The 13,905-nt window shown below is 38.2% G+C and overlaps 2 protein-coding genes across 4 annotated transcripts in view; one reads left to right on the plus strand and one right to left on the minus strand.

Moving 5' to 3' along the window:
- Positions 1-13,905, minus strand: part of LOC146467412 (uncharacterized) — a 59,304-nt gene that overhangs the window by 44,543 nt on the left and 856 nt on the right. The window lies entirely within an intron of this gene.
- Positions 1-13,905, plus strand: part of LOC146467413 (uncharacterized) — a 40,105-nt gene that overhangs the window by 5,071 nt on the left and 21,129 nt on the right. Inside the window, exon 1 of one of the 3 annotated variants that reach the window (XM_085125881.1) lies at positions 10,319-10,674. The exons of the other annotated variants lie outside the window; for them this stretch is intronic. Coding sequence (XP_084982007.1) covers positions 10,329-10,674 — 346 coding nt within the window. The 5' untranslated portion in view covers positions 10,319-10,328. Of the gene's footprint in view, positions 1-10,318; positions 10,675-13,905 lie in introns of those variants that run through there. 3 annotated transcript variants of the gene reach the window in all.

Below are 13,905 nucleotides of genomic sequence, written 5' to 3' on the forward strand. Positions count from 1 at the left end.
GAGGACAGCAAAGCCACACAATCGATCCCCAAGGGTCATTGGGGCTCTTCACTTTAGGAAGAGCTACCAAAAGGGTAACTTACGAAGCAGAGGCGTTACATGGCAAAACTTACGCGCAAGAAAAATTATGCACTCTTGACATGTTTTAACTTAAAAAGCTGACACTCTGGTAGTCCACACTGTAATAAACTATTGCAGTAGTGAAGTCTGCTAATGATGTCTCAGCATTAAACCATTCCTAATATCTTTCTGAAAGAATTTTCCTCCTCCTTTGAAGGGCTTTAAAGATCACCTATTGTTCTGGAATTTTTTCGACTGATGCTTTTTGTGAGAAGGGCTTTCGAGATCATGATATCACACTTCCAGTGGGAAGGGAGGGACAGATGAGGGCTAGTCTGTTGAACAGGTTTTTCCTGGGTAAAGCATTTGAGTTCATTGGTTTTGAAAAAATATTTGGAAATAAGCTTGCCAACTCACCAGTTCACGTTCATGATTTTCTTTCTCGCCATTTTTTTTTTTGACACCTTTGTAAAAGTTGTCACTTTCACTCGCGTTTCCATACTGTCAACTTTACGGGAAAATGTTTATCCAAAAAATTTACAAAGATTCTAGTTATGTTGTGGAGATGAGCGGAACAGAAGGGCTCGTCTGTGAAAAACATCAGTTTTCCTATTGAAAATCAATCAAACGCCAATCGACAGTGCTTGCTAATCGCGATACTCTTACACGATCATATAGAGAAGTTCATCAAAATCGTCCTAACAGCATCACTACTTGACCAAAAGATGATTATTCCAACTAGTACCATCAGAAATACAAGGAAATTAGTAATGAGAATATCTTAGTTGATGTGGGAGAATTAATCGTCAATGCGCGCTATTTTTGGTCCAAAAATAAAAAATAGCTCAACCTGAATCAATCACTCGTTTACTGGCGCTAAGATACTTTGATTTCGCTTACTCTTTTAGTTTTGTTTGTTTGTTTTTTGGAGTTTTTGACACTGGAACCGTACAAGTGTAATTCGTCTGATGTTTTCACGTCTCCCTTACTTTTTATATTGTTTTTATACAGTCTTTATATTGTTACATTGTTTTAGATGTTAGTTTTTAGTTCAACAGCACCTGCACTGAAAGCATTTTTTCCCTGGACGAATTCACCCTTCACCCACACATTTTTTTTAAGAATGCTGCACACTGATGGAGGGAACGTGATATATCCAAAATTAAAAATAAAACAATTTCAAATCCAATTTCAATTGACTTTGAATTTCAAGATCTTAGGAGCTATAGATTGGCCAATCTTTGCCAGTCCGGAGTAAAGCAGAAAGTGAAATGCACCTCATCAGCGGTCGAAAACCCAATGACGTTTCAGTGTCGCTAGCTAAAAATACTTCAGCGTCACTAGCTAAAAATATAAACTCAACCAACGTAAGATGTTTCTCCTCGAGCAAATATTAAGTTGAAAAATATTGAGCTTCAAGCGGTTGAAGACAAAAGAACAGTCATTAAATCTACACTGTCTGTTGTGGTTTTTTAGTAGTATTCACGAATCGTTGGTTAAATGGTTATTTCAAGTGAAACTCTTTCAGTTAATTGGTAAAAATGGCAGACATGAACTGGTGCGAACTTGGATCAATGTTTTGTGAGCTGCTCGGATTTTCAACAACACAGATTTAATTACTTGACATTCTTCAGTTTTATTATTAGTAATTCGCTTCGTAAATTCGTTGTTCACCGGAATATCATGCTTGAGGCACTTTGCCAGATAAGAGTCGACTGTCTTCAGTAGTTCCAATAACTAAGTTCTGATCGATCATTTGTTGATTCACTTTGAAATTCAAAAGTTGCGTTCCAGTGTTGAGTTGTATATGGCTGAAGTTAGCATGAAGTTAGCTTATTTATTTTTGGTTAAATTTGAAAGACATTAAATAGAATACCTTGGCTTTTGAACTCCAGGTTGGTATAAAGGATTGAAGTTTTAACCTTACCCTAATTGTGTTTCTGATGCTCAGGAAGTGTCTAATATTCTAAATGGGTCAGTGAAAAAAAAAAATAGAAAAAAAAAAACAGTATTAGCTCGAAACATTTCTTTCATAAAGAATAGATCAATATCAAGAATGGAGGCAAGAATTTCAATTTGAAGTGTCTTTTAGAAACAAACAGTACGAAATTTAAGGATTTCTTCCACATAGGCTCACTGTACAGACATCTCAGTCTATGACTTTTGGATTGTCCCTTAGAAATAAGAAATATCAAAATCTACCAGAACGTTAATTAGCCATATAATATTCTCATGATTTCGAATGTACGACTATAATATGATTATAAGCTGTTATGCTTCACAACACTTAAAAGACTGTACTCTTACCAAAGCATGAAGCTGATAGCCATCATGGGTGGTGGATTGAGCGCCTCTCGCAGCACGAACAGACAATTCGTAATCGTAGGTACAAGTTGTTAAATAATTCAGCCGCAAATGTTTCTGCTCGATATTTTTCCCATGCGAGATGTTTCCAACCAGAATAACAATGCAAATGAGCAAGTACTCACTAGACATTGCCACAGCAAATATAAACAAACACAAAACGTGGACTGAAAAGTTTGGTACAGTAGCTATGGTGCCATTCCAATGCCTTTCTCGACAAATCCAAAACGTTGCAGTAGTTCCTCACGTTGTGCTGGTGAGAATTCGGAGCGGTTTCACGCGATACGAATAGGCACACTGCAATTGTACGAAACTAATACTAGCCATCCTTCGGTATTTAAAAGGAAGTTATTTCTGTCCGTAAAGGAAACCTCCTCGGCCATTTTTTAACCCAATATAGGTATTTGACTTAGACAAATTGTATTGACCATCGTGTTTCTTCACGATCGCCAACAGTTTCATCGTAGTAATCGATGTAATTAAAAAGGCCCCGCGGAAGGGATTTTGCTTGGTAAAAATGGCAGACTTGAACTAACAGGTGCAGTCTTGGATCGATGTTTTGTGCGCTGTTTGGAATTTCACCAGGATAAAATTCACTGCTGTTCTGGAATAGTACTGAACGTGCGATAGATCGAGGACCCGCGAGGTAACGCAAAACGAAGATGAAACTGAGCTCTCAGCTCACAATCATCCTGCTGTTCTACTTCTTGGGTGAAACGAGCTGCTACTGGATACGAAGACGTCGCCCAACATTTCCTCCACCCTGTTACAAGGTTAACTGTCAGGTCAGCAGCTGGACCAGTTGGAGTTCTTGCTCGCATCAGTGCGGTGCAAGCGGTATACAAACTAGAAGAAGATATGTAGTAAGATGGCAGGCCTGTGGAGGATGCTGTCCTTTTATTTTACGACAAACACAGTGGTGTAACAGGGGTAACTGTAGGAACGGTGGCACCCCTTGGAGTGGCGGCTGCATTTGTAGAACGGGATATGGAGGGACATGTTGTGAGCGAGGTAAGTATTGCCGACTCTTACCTCACTAAATACATTTACCATGTCTAATCTTTACGCCAAAAAACAAAAAACCACAAGTACTTAACGTATTCTACACCAGCCGGTATACAAACTTTACTTCAGTCTTTCAACAACAGGTAAAGTACACCGTATTTTTGCACCAAAACAGCGATATTAAATATTCAGACACAAATCATCTTACAGCAAACCCAGGAGTGTATACGTGTGTGCCTGTTGGCCAATGTCCAACAGGGAGAGCAATATTCTCCCATAACCTTCAAATGATGTGCTCTAAGAAAAAAGTGCATATCTTCAAAATAGTCTTCGTTTTCTCTAAGAAAGTAAGAAAGGAAATACTTCGTTACAGCGATAAAACATTCGTCGTTATGGAAATTGTCCTCACTTGCGTGAAAATGTGTTTGTATTGGCCTTAGCCATATGCAGTGACTTTAAAAAGTGTATTCTATTTTAAAGAAGTTGAACAGTATTACTGAACCACTACTACATACTTAATATGAAAGCTATATCAACACAAGTTGATATTATTAGACGGCCTTGGCCATCTAATAATATGCAATTGCGCCTCACAAAACACTAATCAACTAACTAATTTACATTTGTAAATAGTGTAATTTTAAACTAGTGAAATACTAACTAAAAGCCCTGTTAAAAAATCAGTGCTGCTGTTACACCGGATTGAGTAGTGTAGGAGCAGTTCCAGAACCTGAGCGCAGCACTGCCAAACAATCGATCCCGAAGGGTCATTTGGGCTCTTCACTTTAGGACGGGCTAGCAATCTTCCTGAGTCTTGGTTACGCCGCAAATTATAGCTTGACGCTTGTAACCACGGTTATTTTATTTGAGGGGCCATACTATGCAGAGCTTTGAAAGTGAATAATGGTATTTCATATCCAGTGCGGCTGCACAGAGATAGCCAGGGGAACTCACGAAGCAGAGGCGCTTTATTGCAAAATTTAGGGACAAGATAAACTATGCGAGTGTTGGCATTCATAGTGAAGTCTGCTAATGATGTCTCAGCATTAAAACATTCCTAATATCTTCCTGAAAGACTTTTCCTTCTCTTCCGGAGGGCTTTAAAGATCACCTATTGTTCTCGAATTTATTCAACTGATACTTGATGTGAGAATGGCTTTCTAGATCATGATATCACATTTCCAGTGGGAAGGGAAGGACAGAAGGAAGCTAATGTGTTAATTCTGCTTTTCCTGGGTAGAGCATTTGAGTTCATTTGTTCTGGACAACTATTTGAAAATAAGCTTGCAAATTCAACAGTCCAACAGCTCACGAGCGGAATCGGTTTTATTCTCCGTTGAGAAAGCGCGCGCGTGACATGTGACGTCATTTCATTGTCTGTACATTTAAAGGCAATAGCTACAGCTGTACGACCCAATCAGCGCGCGGGATATTTGACAGTTACGGTGCAATGCTGTTTTGATCTTTCCCAAATTTTATGCGTGTTGCCATCAGTTCTCTAACAAAATAGATGGGATGTTTTCTATTTCGTTTATAAAACAACCAAAAGAAAAAATTATCGAGTTATCAGTAGAAAAAAATGCGCTAAATATTCGTTGTCCATTATCCATTTGTCTTAAAATCGAAACACTGATTTAAAGGAACATAGATCCATCGGTAATAAAAGAGCTGCCATTTTCTTGGCAGTGTCAGACACTACACACAATTAGAGGCGAAAACCAGTTTGAAGAGAGACTCTGGTTAGATTTATTTACCAGTCATATCCCCGCCCAGATCCAATTCGGCGAAATATTTTTAATCAGTCGAATGTACTGAGTTTAAACTCAAGTTTTCAGCTTCGAGTTTATACAACATACTATTAATTCTTGTAGTCATAAACTCTATTTCTCTCAATTTCAGTTTCAAGAAGAATAAATACACCAGCAACTGTTTGAATGCATCTTTGCAACTGTTAGTCTATAATAACCTTTAATGATTATTATGCAGTTCAAACTGAGAATCAGTACAGTAACTCTGTCAACTTAGATACGATGTTTATGGAGAAAGCTTTCCTCGAGCGCCATGTCAGTATGAAATAAACTATCGGCACCAAACCTATGACGACAATCTAAATGGAGCTGCCATTATGTAGGGCCACTTTGCTACTCTGTTTGGTAATAGCATGGTTTCTTAACAGTCGTGTAATCCTTGTACTAGTTACCCGACCATAGAACTAGCATGATATATTCAATATATTGTTAATCTCTTCCAAAATTTTAAACGGCCAAGTTCCTTCAGATTCACAAGAACTGTTAACCTGCTACAGACCTCTTCATCGCCCTTCATCATACAGTACTCGAATTTTACGTTTAATCTTTAATGACTCACTTATGTCCGAGTATCGTTGTTAACTTTTGCGACCCGCCGTTTACAGTCCACAGCAATGGGTAGCGAAATTAAAACTCTGGCGCAAATAAATCTTGGTATTTCATAATCATTTTTCTTAATAAAACAATGACACGATGAGAACATAAAACGTTTTAGTGCAACAAGGTTTGTAAAAGTAGCCCGGCTGATGAGAAAATCAAAATCACTGAGACTACTGAATATCAATCATTACAAGAGTAAATGAGTTGCACCTTACCAAAGCATGAAGTTGATAGCCATCACGGGCGATGGATTGAGGGCCTTTCGTGCTATGAACATACACTTCGTAATCGTAAGTACAGGTTGTTTTTTGACGCGACTGTGGAAAGATCTCATCGATAGCTTTACTATGGAAACTGTGTGAAAGTACGGTTAAAAGACAGTAACACAAGTAATTACAAAACATTGCAGCCACTGAGATAAACACAAAAAGCAGCTAAGAATGATAGCACATCTTAAGGCCTAAAACGAAGCAGTGGCTTCAAAACGAGAAACTCTTACTTCCTCACAGAAGTTACTTTCGTTCTCAGAAATGCGAAGGCAAGAATTCCCGCGCGAAGCTGAAAGAGAACGAATTTTTAAAGAGCAAAACGGAAGCATTAAAACTGAAAAAACTGTTTGCAATTAGAGTTGAAGCGCGAGCAAGTATTTGCTGTACGTTACAGAGCCTATAATCCAATAAATGCCGCATTTGCAAAATGTTGTGTTTGAAAATGTTTCCTTGTTTCATGGGCAGTTCTCAGAAATTCTGACAAACTGAAATTTTGCAAAGCTGAAGCAAAATCAATCTGAGACGCAAAAACAAAATTACAATAGCAAACAGATCTTTTGTTGACCGATATATGTTTGACAAACCTAATATGAACGAACGTGTCTAGCATTTTATCACTAACATTAGGACGCAAGATCAGGACGCTTTCAGTTATTGATATAATCTTCTTAGTTAGTCCCTTGTGCTAGGCAGGAAGAATATTTTTAATATCAGAGTAAGGAGACTGTAAACTATCAAACAACCTGATTGTTTGTTAAAACTGAAATAAAAAAACACACACAAAAAAAGAAAAATACATTTGAGTACATTCATTCCAACCTGACTGTCTTAAATTTATGCACGATTCATCAATAGGGGAAATATCTCTTAATTGTTATTTTTCCTTAAACTACTTTTAATTTTTAACTATTAAAATGAAAACAATCACAACGGAAGTTTTTCACTAAAGCTAAAATAGAGAACGAAAATAAAGTGTCAGTTCTGTAAATGATTTCAAGATTCGTTTATCAAAAACCTCGAAGTTGACGGAGAAACAAAACAGGGTTAAACGAAAGCGGCATTCATATTAAAGAGGAATCAGTTCCAAAAAGTGATCAAAGACATGAAAACTACCCTGATGATATTCTGCCTCCAACTTTTGTTAATGGAGAAAAGTTCTTAATTCTGGCGAAGAAGACGCCGCCGAAGGTCCCCTCCTCGCCTGCGATGTAGAGAAGTTCGTAATTGTGAAGTCAGCAGCTGGACTATCTGGACTGCTTGTTCGTATCAGTGTGGTACGAGCGGCATTCAGCGGAGGACGCGAGTGGTGACATGGGCCGCGTCCTGCAGAGGCTCTTGCTCCTATTCCTTGCGGGAAACACAGGCATGTAATAGAGATAGCTGTCAATACGGTGGTACCCCTCATAGATTCGGCTGTAGCTGTAGAAGAGGATACGGAGGAACGTGTTGTGATAGAGGTGAGTTAAGCGCCGGAAACAAGCCTGATGATATTTTTTGCTCACGGAAGATAGCTCAAATTGGAAAGTAAAAAGATCATCTTCCGCTGGTGATCTTAGCCATACGTCTTTAGTAGCTCACAACAAGTCTTACTGTAGCTCAAAGGCTAAGCATCGCACTGGAGAGATCGCAGAGGTATATCATAGGAACTAAATACAACCGGACAGTCTAAGTTTACTTGCTATTTCACCCAGGCAAACTTTTCGGTACCCTCTTTCTTTACTTCAGCAGTGATAATCAGTTCGTAACGTGCAAATTATGTGTCCACTCAATGGCGCAAATTGATCTTTTCTCCTTTTGTTTCCTGTCACTAAGCATGTCATATATACTTAGCCATGCACTTTCGCTTACTCCACAACAAAGTAGACATACATCTCTACGCTTTTCTTCGTGTATGCGTTTAAACCGTTAACACACATAAATGTTTTACGCACTGCTTCGTTGGAATATGAAAAGAAATAATTCTTTGAATTTTGTTCAAATACATAATTTAATTTATAAGGGCTGTTTCAGAAGTTCACGACCATTCTTGAAGGGAAAATTCATCCCTTTACAAACTGGTGATGAAAATGTTACATCTAGATTAACCCTTTCCAGCCCAGGAGTGCCACATGGCACAAGACACAATAATGAGCTCAGTATTTGATCTTGGAAAGATCTATAAATTGAAGGCATAAAATCATGCCCCCCTCCTATATGAGACTTGATTTACCACCCCTCAAACTTTCGGATTTTTTTTCCTTTGTACGTTAAGGGTCCAGTTGATATCTTACAACAAGCAGTGCACTTAGAGCTGTACATTAAGCTATAGTTTAGGGGGATACCCAGTATGTACATCGAACACGAAATTTTCAAAGTTTTTCTTCTTTCGTTTTGGACTTTTCTCACTCAAATATGTGACCTCTTTCATCTCTGTTGGTGTGATTTATAGCACAACCCAGAAAATACCTTTTAAATGGTATATCACATGTGGTCTTCCAATTCATGTAGTTAGCGATTTAGAAAATTCGGCATTTCCCTCGGGCAGGAAAGGGTTAAGAAACTATGCCACGTTCGTATTGTTTCTATATACAACATCATCATCATTATTGAAACAAGAAATATGAGTGATAGGAACCGACGTTTCGGTGCATCTTGCGCCATTATCAAGGTTACATAATTAATGATAAAAAGCGGTTTGTAAAAAGGCTAATTTGAATTTTTATCATTAATTATGTAACCTTGATAATGGCGCAAGATGCACCGAAACGTCGGTTCCTATCACTCATATTTCTTGTTTCATGTATTTCTAAATCATTTATCATCATCACTATTATTATTATTATTATTATTATTATTATTATTATTATTATTATTATTATTATTATTATTATTATTATTATTATTATTATTATTATTATTCCTAATTGAAGGTTTTCCCTACCCTTTTATATACCTCCATCCAGAAAAAAGATGCCCCTTTCGAGCAATAAGAAAAATAGCATGACGAGAACATCAACGTCTTGTGGAATTAGGTCAGTGTAAAAGTAGAAGTATTTGCCAGATGAGCAAATCAAAATCAATCAAACTACTAACAAAGCATTGCAAGAGTAAATGATTTGTACCTTACCAAAGCATGAACCTGATAGCCATCATGGGCAGTGGATTGAGCGCCTCTCGCAGCATGAACAGACACTTCGTAATCGTAGGTACAAGTTGATAGATGACTCAACGGCAGAAAGCTGTCCTCGACAGCCTTACTATGCAAACTGCATGAAAGTACGCTTACAATGCACATACACATGTATTTCCAACACATTGTAGCCATTGAGTTAAACTCCACATGAAAAGCAGTTAAGAATGATAGCATCCACTCAGAAGGTTACGCCATTGGGTTTAGAGCTTTAAACGACGCGGTGGCTCTAAGACTTTTACTGCCTCACGGGAAGTTACTTCCGTTCTTAGAAATGCATGCACAGCAATTCAACGAAGCTGAAAGGGAGCGGCTTTTATAAACAGCGGAAGAAAACAAAGGGAACAACGCCGGACGGAAAAAGAACGATTTCCTTGCAAACTGCTTGTAATTCGGAGTTGAAGCATGAACGAGTACTGGTTTGGTTACGTTGCAGTGCCTGAAATCCAACTTTTGCACTGAAAATGTGGCGATTGAAAAATGTTTTATTGCTTAATGGTCAGTTCTCGAAAACTCTGACCTACGGAAATTCCACGAAGCTGAAACGAGGTCAATAACAACTAAAAATGGCAATAAAGATAAATAGAGACAGGGAAACAAAAGCGCAGCTATAGCGACAGATCTATTGTTCCAAGTGTTATTGCTCAATGTGTTTGTTAATAATTGAACGAAAGTGCCTCTCCTTTCAGTTATCACTAGCCAAATAAACTAAGATGCGTTTATTGAACAAATACTCTTCTTAGAAAATCTCTTATAGCAGGGGGGCAGAACATTTTTGAATATTAGAATTTTGAGACTGCAGACTTTCAAACAAGACTGTTTTTATGCATCGATGCATCAATTAATTGTTCTTTTGTCTTCAACCACTATTGAATTTCTACGAATTGAAATGTTAACAACTACAACGGAAGTTTATCACTCATAAGTTCCGAAAATAGAGATCGAAACTGAAAGTACTCACAGATTAAAAGATTGCAAGTTGGCGCTACAAAATAACTGAGTTCAAGGGAACGAAAATTAAAAATAAAAAAGAATCGCTTCCAAAAAGTAATCATGAAAACTACTCTGACGGTATTCTGTTTCCTGCTTTCGTTGATGGAGACAAATTCCATATTCTGGCGAAGAAGACGTCGCCGAAGGTCCCCTCCGCCGTGCGGAGCAGTTAACTGCCAGGTCGGTAGCTGGACGAGCTGGGGTGCTTGCACGCACCTGTGTGGTACAAGCGGTACTCAGCAACGGACGCGAGCAGTGACACAGACCGCGTCCTGCGGAGGCTCTTGCCCCTATTCCTTGCGTCAAACGCAAGCATGTAATAGAGATCGCTGTCAATACGGTGGTACCCCTCATAGCGGCGGTTGCAGCTGCAGATTAGGATACGGTGGCACCTGTTGTGGGCAAGGTAAGCCAATGCCCAGTAGTAATTTAGTGAGCGAGTTGGCAAGTTCTAAGATCATAATTGGCTTTGTCACCAGATTATTGATCCCAACTGAAATAGCTCAAAACGGGTTTTCCTGTTTCTCGGAAGGTACAATATTCCACCGGGATGCAGAAACTCCAATAGGAACTAAATACCACAGCCTGAGTTTATTCCCTATTTCATTACCTTTAACATTTCGCTGCCATCTTCCTCTTTGCCATGGCTAATTAACAACGAGTAAGTTATCTATACTTAGTGCCAAATTTTATGTTCCTTATGTTTTCTGTAATTGAGCATCAATATTTAGACATGCATTTTCGCTGTCTCGGCAACAAAGTACAGCCTACGTACGTAGGACAAGCCTCTGTGCATTGTTTACGGCGCGCGCAGTTGAATCGCTAACACACGAAGTTTTTAAGAAGTCGTGCCATCGGATGGTACGACTTGCGCCAGGTCGTTAAAGGTGCAATTGTTTTTTTTTTTTTTTTTTTTTTTTTTTTTACAATAACTGTCAAAATCCTCCCGCGCTGATTGGCTCATAGTTATTATCTATGAAAATGAAATGAAAATGAAAATGACGTCAGATGTAACGTGTGCTTTCTCAGCGTAAAATAAAGCTTATTCCACTTGCACTTTTTCCATGTTATTGTAAAATACAAATCGACGGCAGTTATTTATGGTCTGTATATACTCTTATGGACCATAAAATAACACCATAAAATGTTCAAGACTTGGCAGCGAAATCATTCGCCTGCGCCGTGTGGTTACACTTGAGTTTTGAACATTTTATGACATTATTTTATGGTCTCTAATAGTATAGACCATATAAACCTGCCGTCGATTTGTTAAATGTAAGGATTGGCGTCGTCAGTTCTTACAATGTTTTTGGGACTGGGTCCTTGTCAGTAATGCCATTACTGACAAGAGCTGTAATGCCATTACTCTACTGGTTTCAGTTTCCAGCGGGAACTGACAGGTTTCCGGAAATTGCATTGAAAACGCTACACAGGTTTTACGCCAACAGGGTACATTGGTGAAAAGTCTGTCTGACAGACTTCCATCTTGTTTGGTCCATGTTTTGAGAGACTGTCGTTGTAGAACCAGACAGGCCTTTGCTCAGCTCAGAAGTTATCTTTTTAGTGGATTTACCTCGCTTGTTCTTTTCTTTTTCGTTCAGTGACTATTCTCGAAATTTTGAAATTTTACGGTTGGTCTTCTCGTAATTGGTTTGCCTTGAAAGTGCCTCCAAAATATGAACACTGAGAGAAATGGTGGCCGCCCACAATTGTTACGTATCAGAAGCCAATATTCTATTTATAGTTCTTTACTTTTCTACCATTTCACTTAACGCCACGAAAATGTAGTTTAACGAAGAGTAAAATTGTGTTTTCCAGCCATCGTTTTGAAAATCATAGCTTTAAATCTTGAATTAAGACTACCAAAACTCAGGTGTTTTCATTTTGTATTAAGTTTTGACATTAATTTTCTTCAATCTCCTTCGGCGAACTCTTCTGAAATTTTTGCAGCGGGTAGATTTTCAACATTTATATAACGGAACATTTTATGACCGAAAAAGGTATGATCACAAGGGCAGACTTTACGCTCTTGGAAAGTTTGTGTTGTTGTTGGCCTTTCTTTTGTGTACAAACTGGTATTATAAACATTATTTCCATAATCGAGCCCTCAGTAACGCAATATGTTTTTAATCTCTCACCTTAATTATATTTTAAACTCTTTGTTTACATTCTGAGGGACAACAAGTGCATTATAGAACAGGAATGAACGAGCACGAACTTGAGAAAAAGGGATTCTTTTTCTCAAAGCGGTGATGTGAACTTCTCGGATGAAATATAGAAAGTCACTGCATGTGTCACCCAACAGCAATATTTGGGCTAACAATAATTTTGAATCGATGTTTGATTTGAAATGCTTGACCGTTGCTTCTCCTGGGCTGTAATTAGTGCTTTGTTGTTTAGTTTTAAGCTCTTAATAAGCATGCGTCAGCTTGCGCGCGCAGGTCACTAAAACTAGTCCTATCACTTCGGAAGCCACCTTCAAATCTTCACGAACTGCTGTCTTTTGTATGATAATTAAACTATTTCTTGGATAGACAGTCTTTAAGAACTTCGGAAATGCTCATCCAAAACGCGGTTCGTGCATATTTTCACGGGGGTCATCAAAACACGCCGAAAAGAGGCGGATAACAAAAGCGCGCCCCCAATTTACACAATTTGCCAGTAGAATAAAAACTTTGCAGAGTTGTTGCAAAGTTGTACATTCCAATTCTAAACAACTATCAATAAAAGGTTTCGTAATTGTTTAAAACAACATTTAAACTCTCAAACAACACTTTTAAAAGTGTGCATGACTGAATTCCAACTTTAGAAACAACCTGTATTTACGCAAGAGAATGTAAAAGTGATGTAATATCAATTTTACTAGGTAAGTTTTTTTTTCGAGAAACATTTACAACATTATGTCTGACGGTATGCAGAAGAGACTTACTCAGCAGTACATTCGTGTGGAGACCAATCAACCAAGAAAGCAAGCAATTAATCTATCAATTAATAATAAACTAAAATAGGATGATGCGATGCAAAATTAGCACGCAGTCAAGAATGTTGAACAGTCCATTATAGCAAATTCTATAAAATATGTAGTTCCTAAAATCTATTTTTTTTCTGGAATGGAGTGAAAGACAAATTTGCTGTGCCAAGAAAATAAGTACGTGATGATGTGAGGAAACGTGATTAGGCAGATCTTGGGGAAACACTTGTGGTATCCTTATGTGTTTACAGAGATTCGTTACGTTCTTGCAAACGTGACTTCTGTCTTTGTTACAGTCAACCCCCCCCCCCCCCCCCCCGAGGGTATACTTTATACTTTGACCACGTTCATACAAACGCTATATAGGGTAGGGGGGGGGGGGGGTTATATGCTTGTATGCAATTGAGACCTTTGACTGAGGGGACTCCACTTAGAAGAGGTTTTGCGGTTTTGAGCTGCTTTACATTGTACATCTATCCCAGGTCATGAACTTATAAGCGGTTTTAACTCTTGATTGTGAGGAAATAAATATAATTGTTAACAATCATGTTTCAATTAATTCGAGATTATTAGGTTGAGCATTGAAATACTCGACCACCGTAGGTGGTTTAAATTTCCGACTGAGAAATGTTTTTGTTATGACTACATTTGAAATTTCACAGTACA

The sequence above is a fragment of the Pavona decussata genome, unplaced genomic scaffold (assembly GCF_977016875.1).
Source record: "Pavona decussata unplaced genomic scaffold, jaPavDecu1.1 SCAFFOLD_136, whole genome shotgun sequence".
NCBI classification, from domain to species: domain Eukaryota; kingdom Metazoa; phylum Cnidaria; class Anthozoa; order Scleractinia; family Agariciidae; genus Pavona; species Pavona decussata.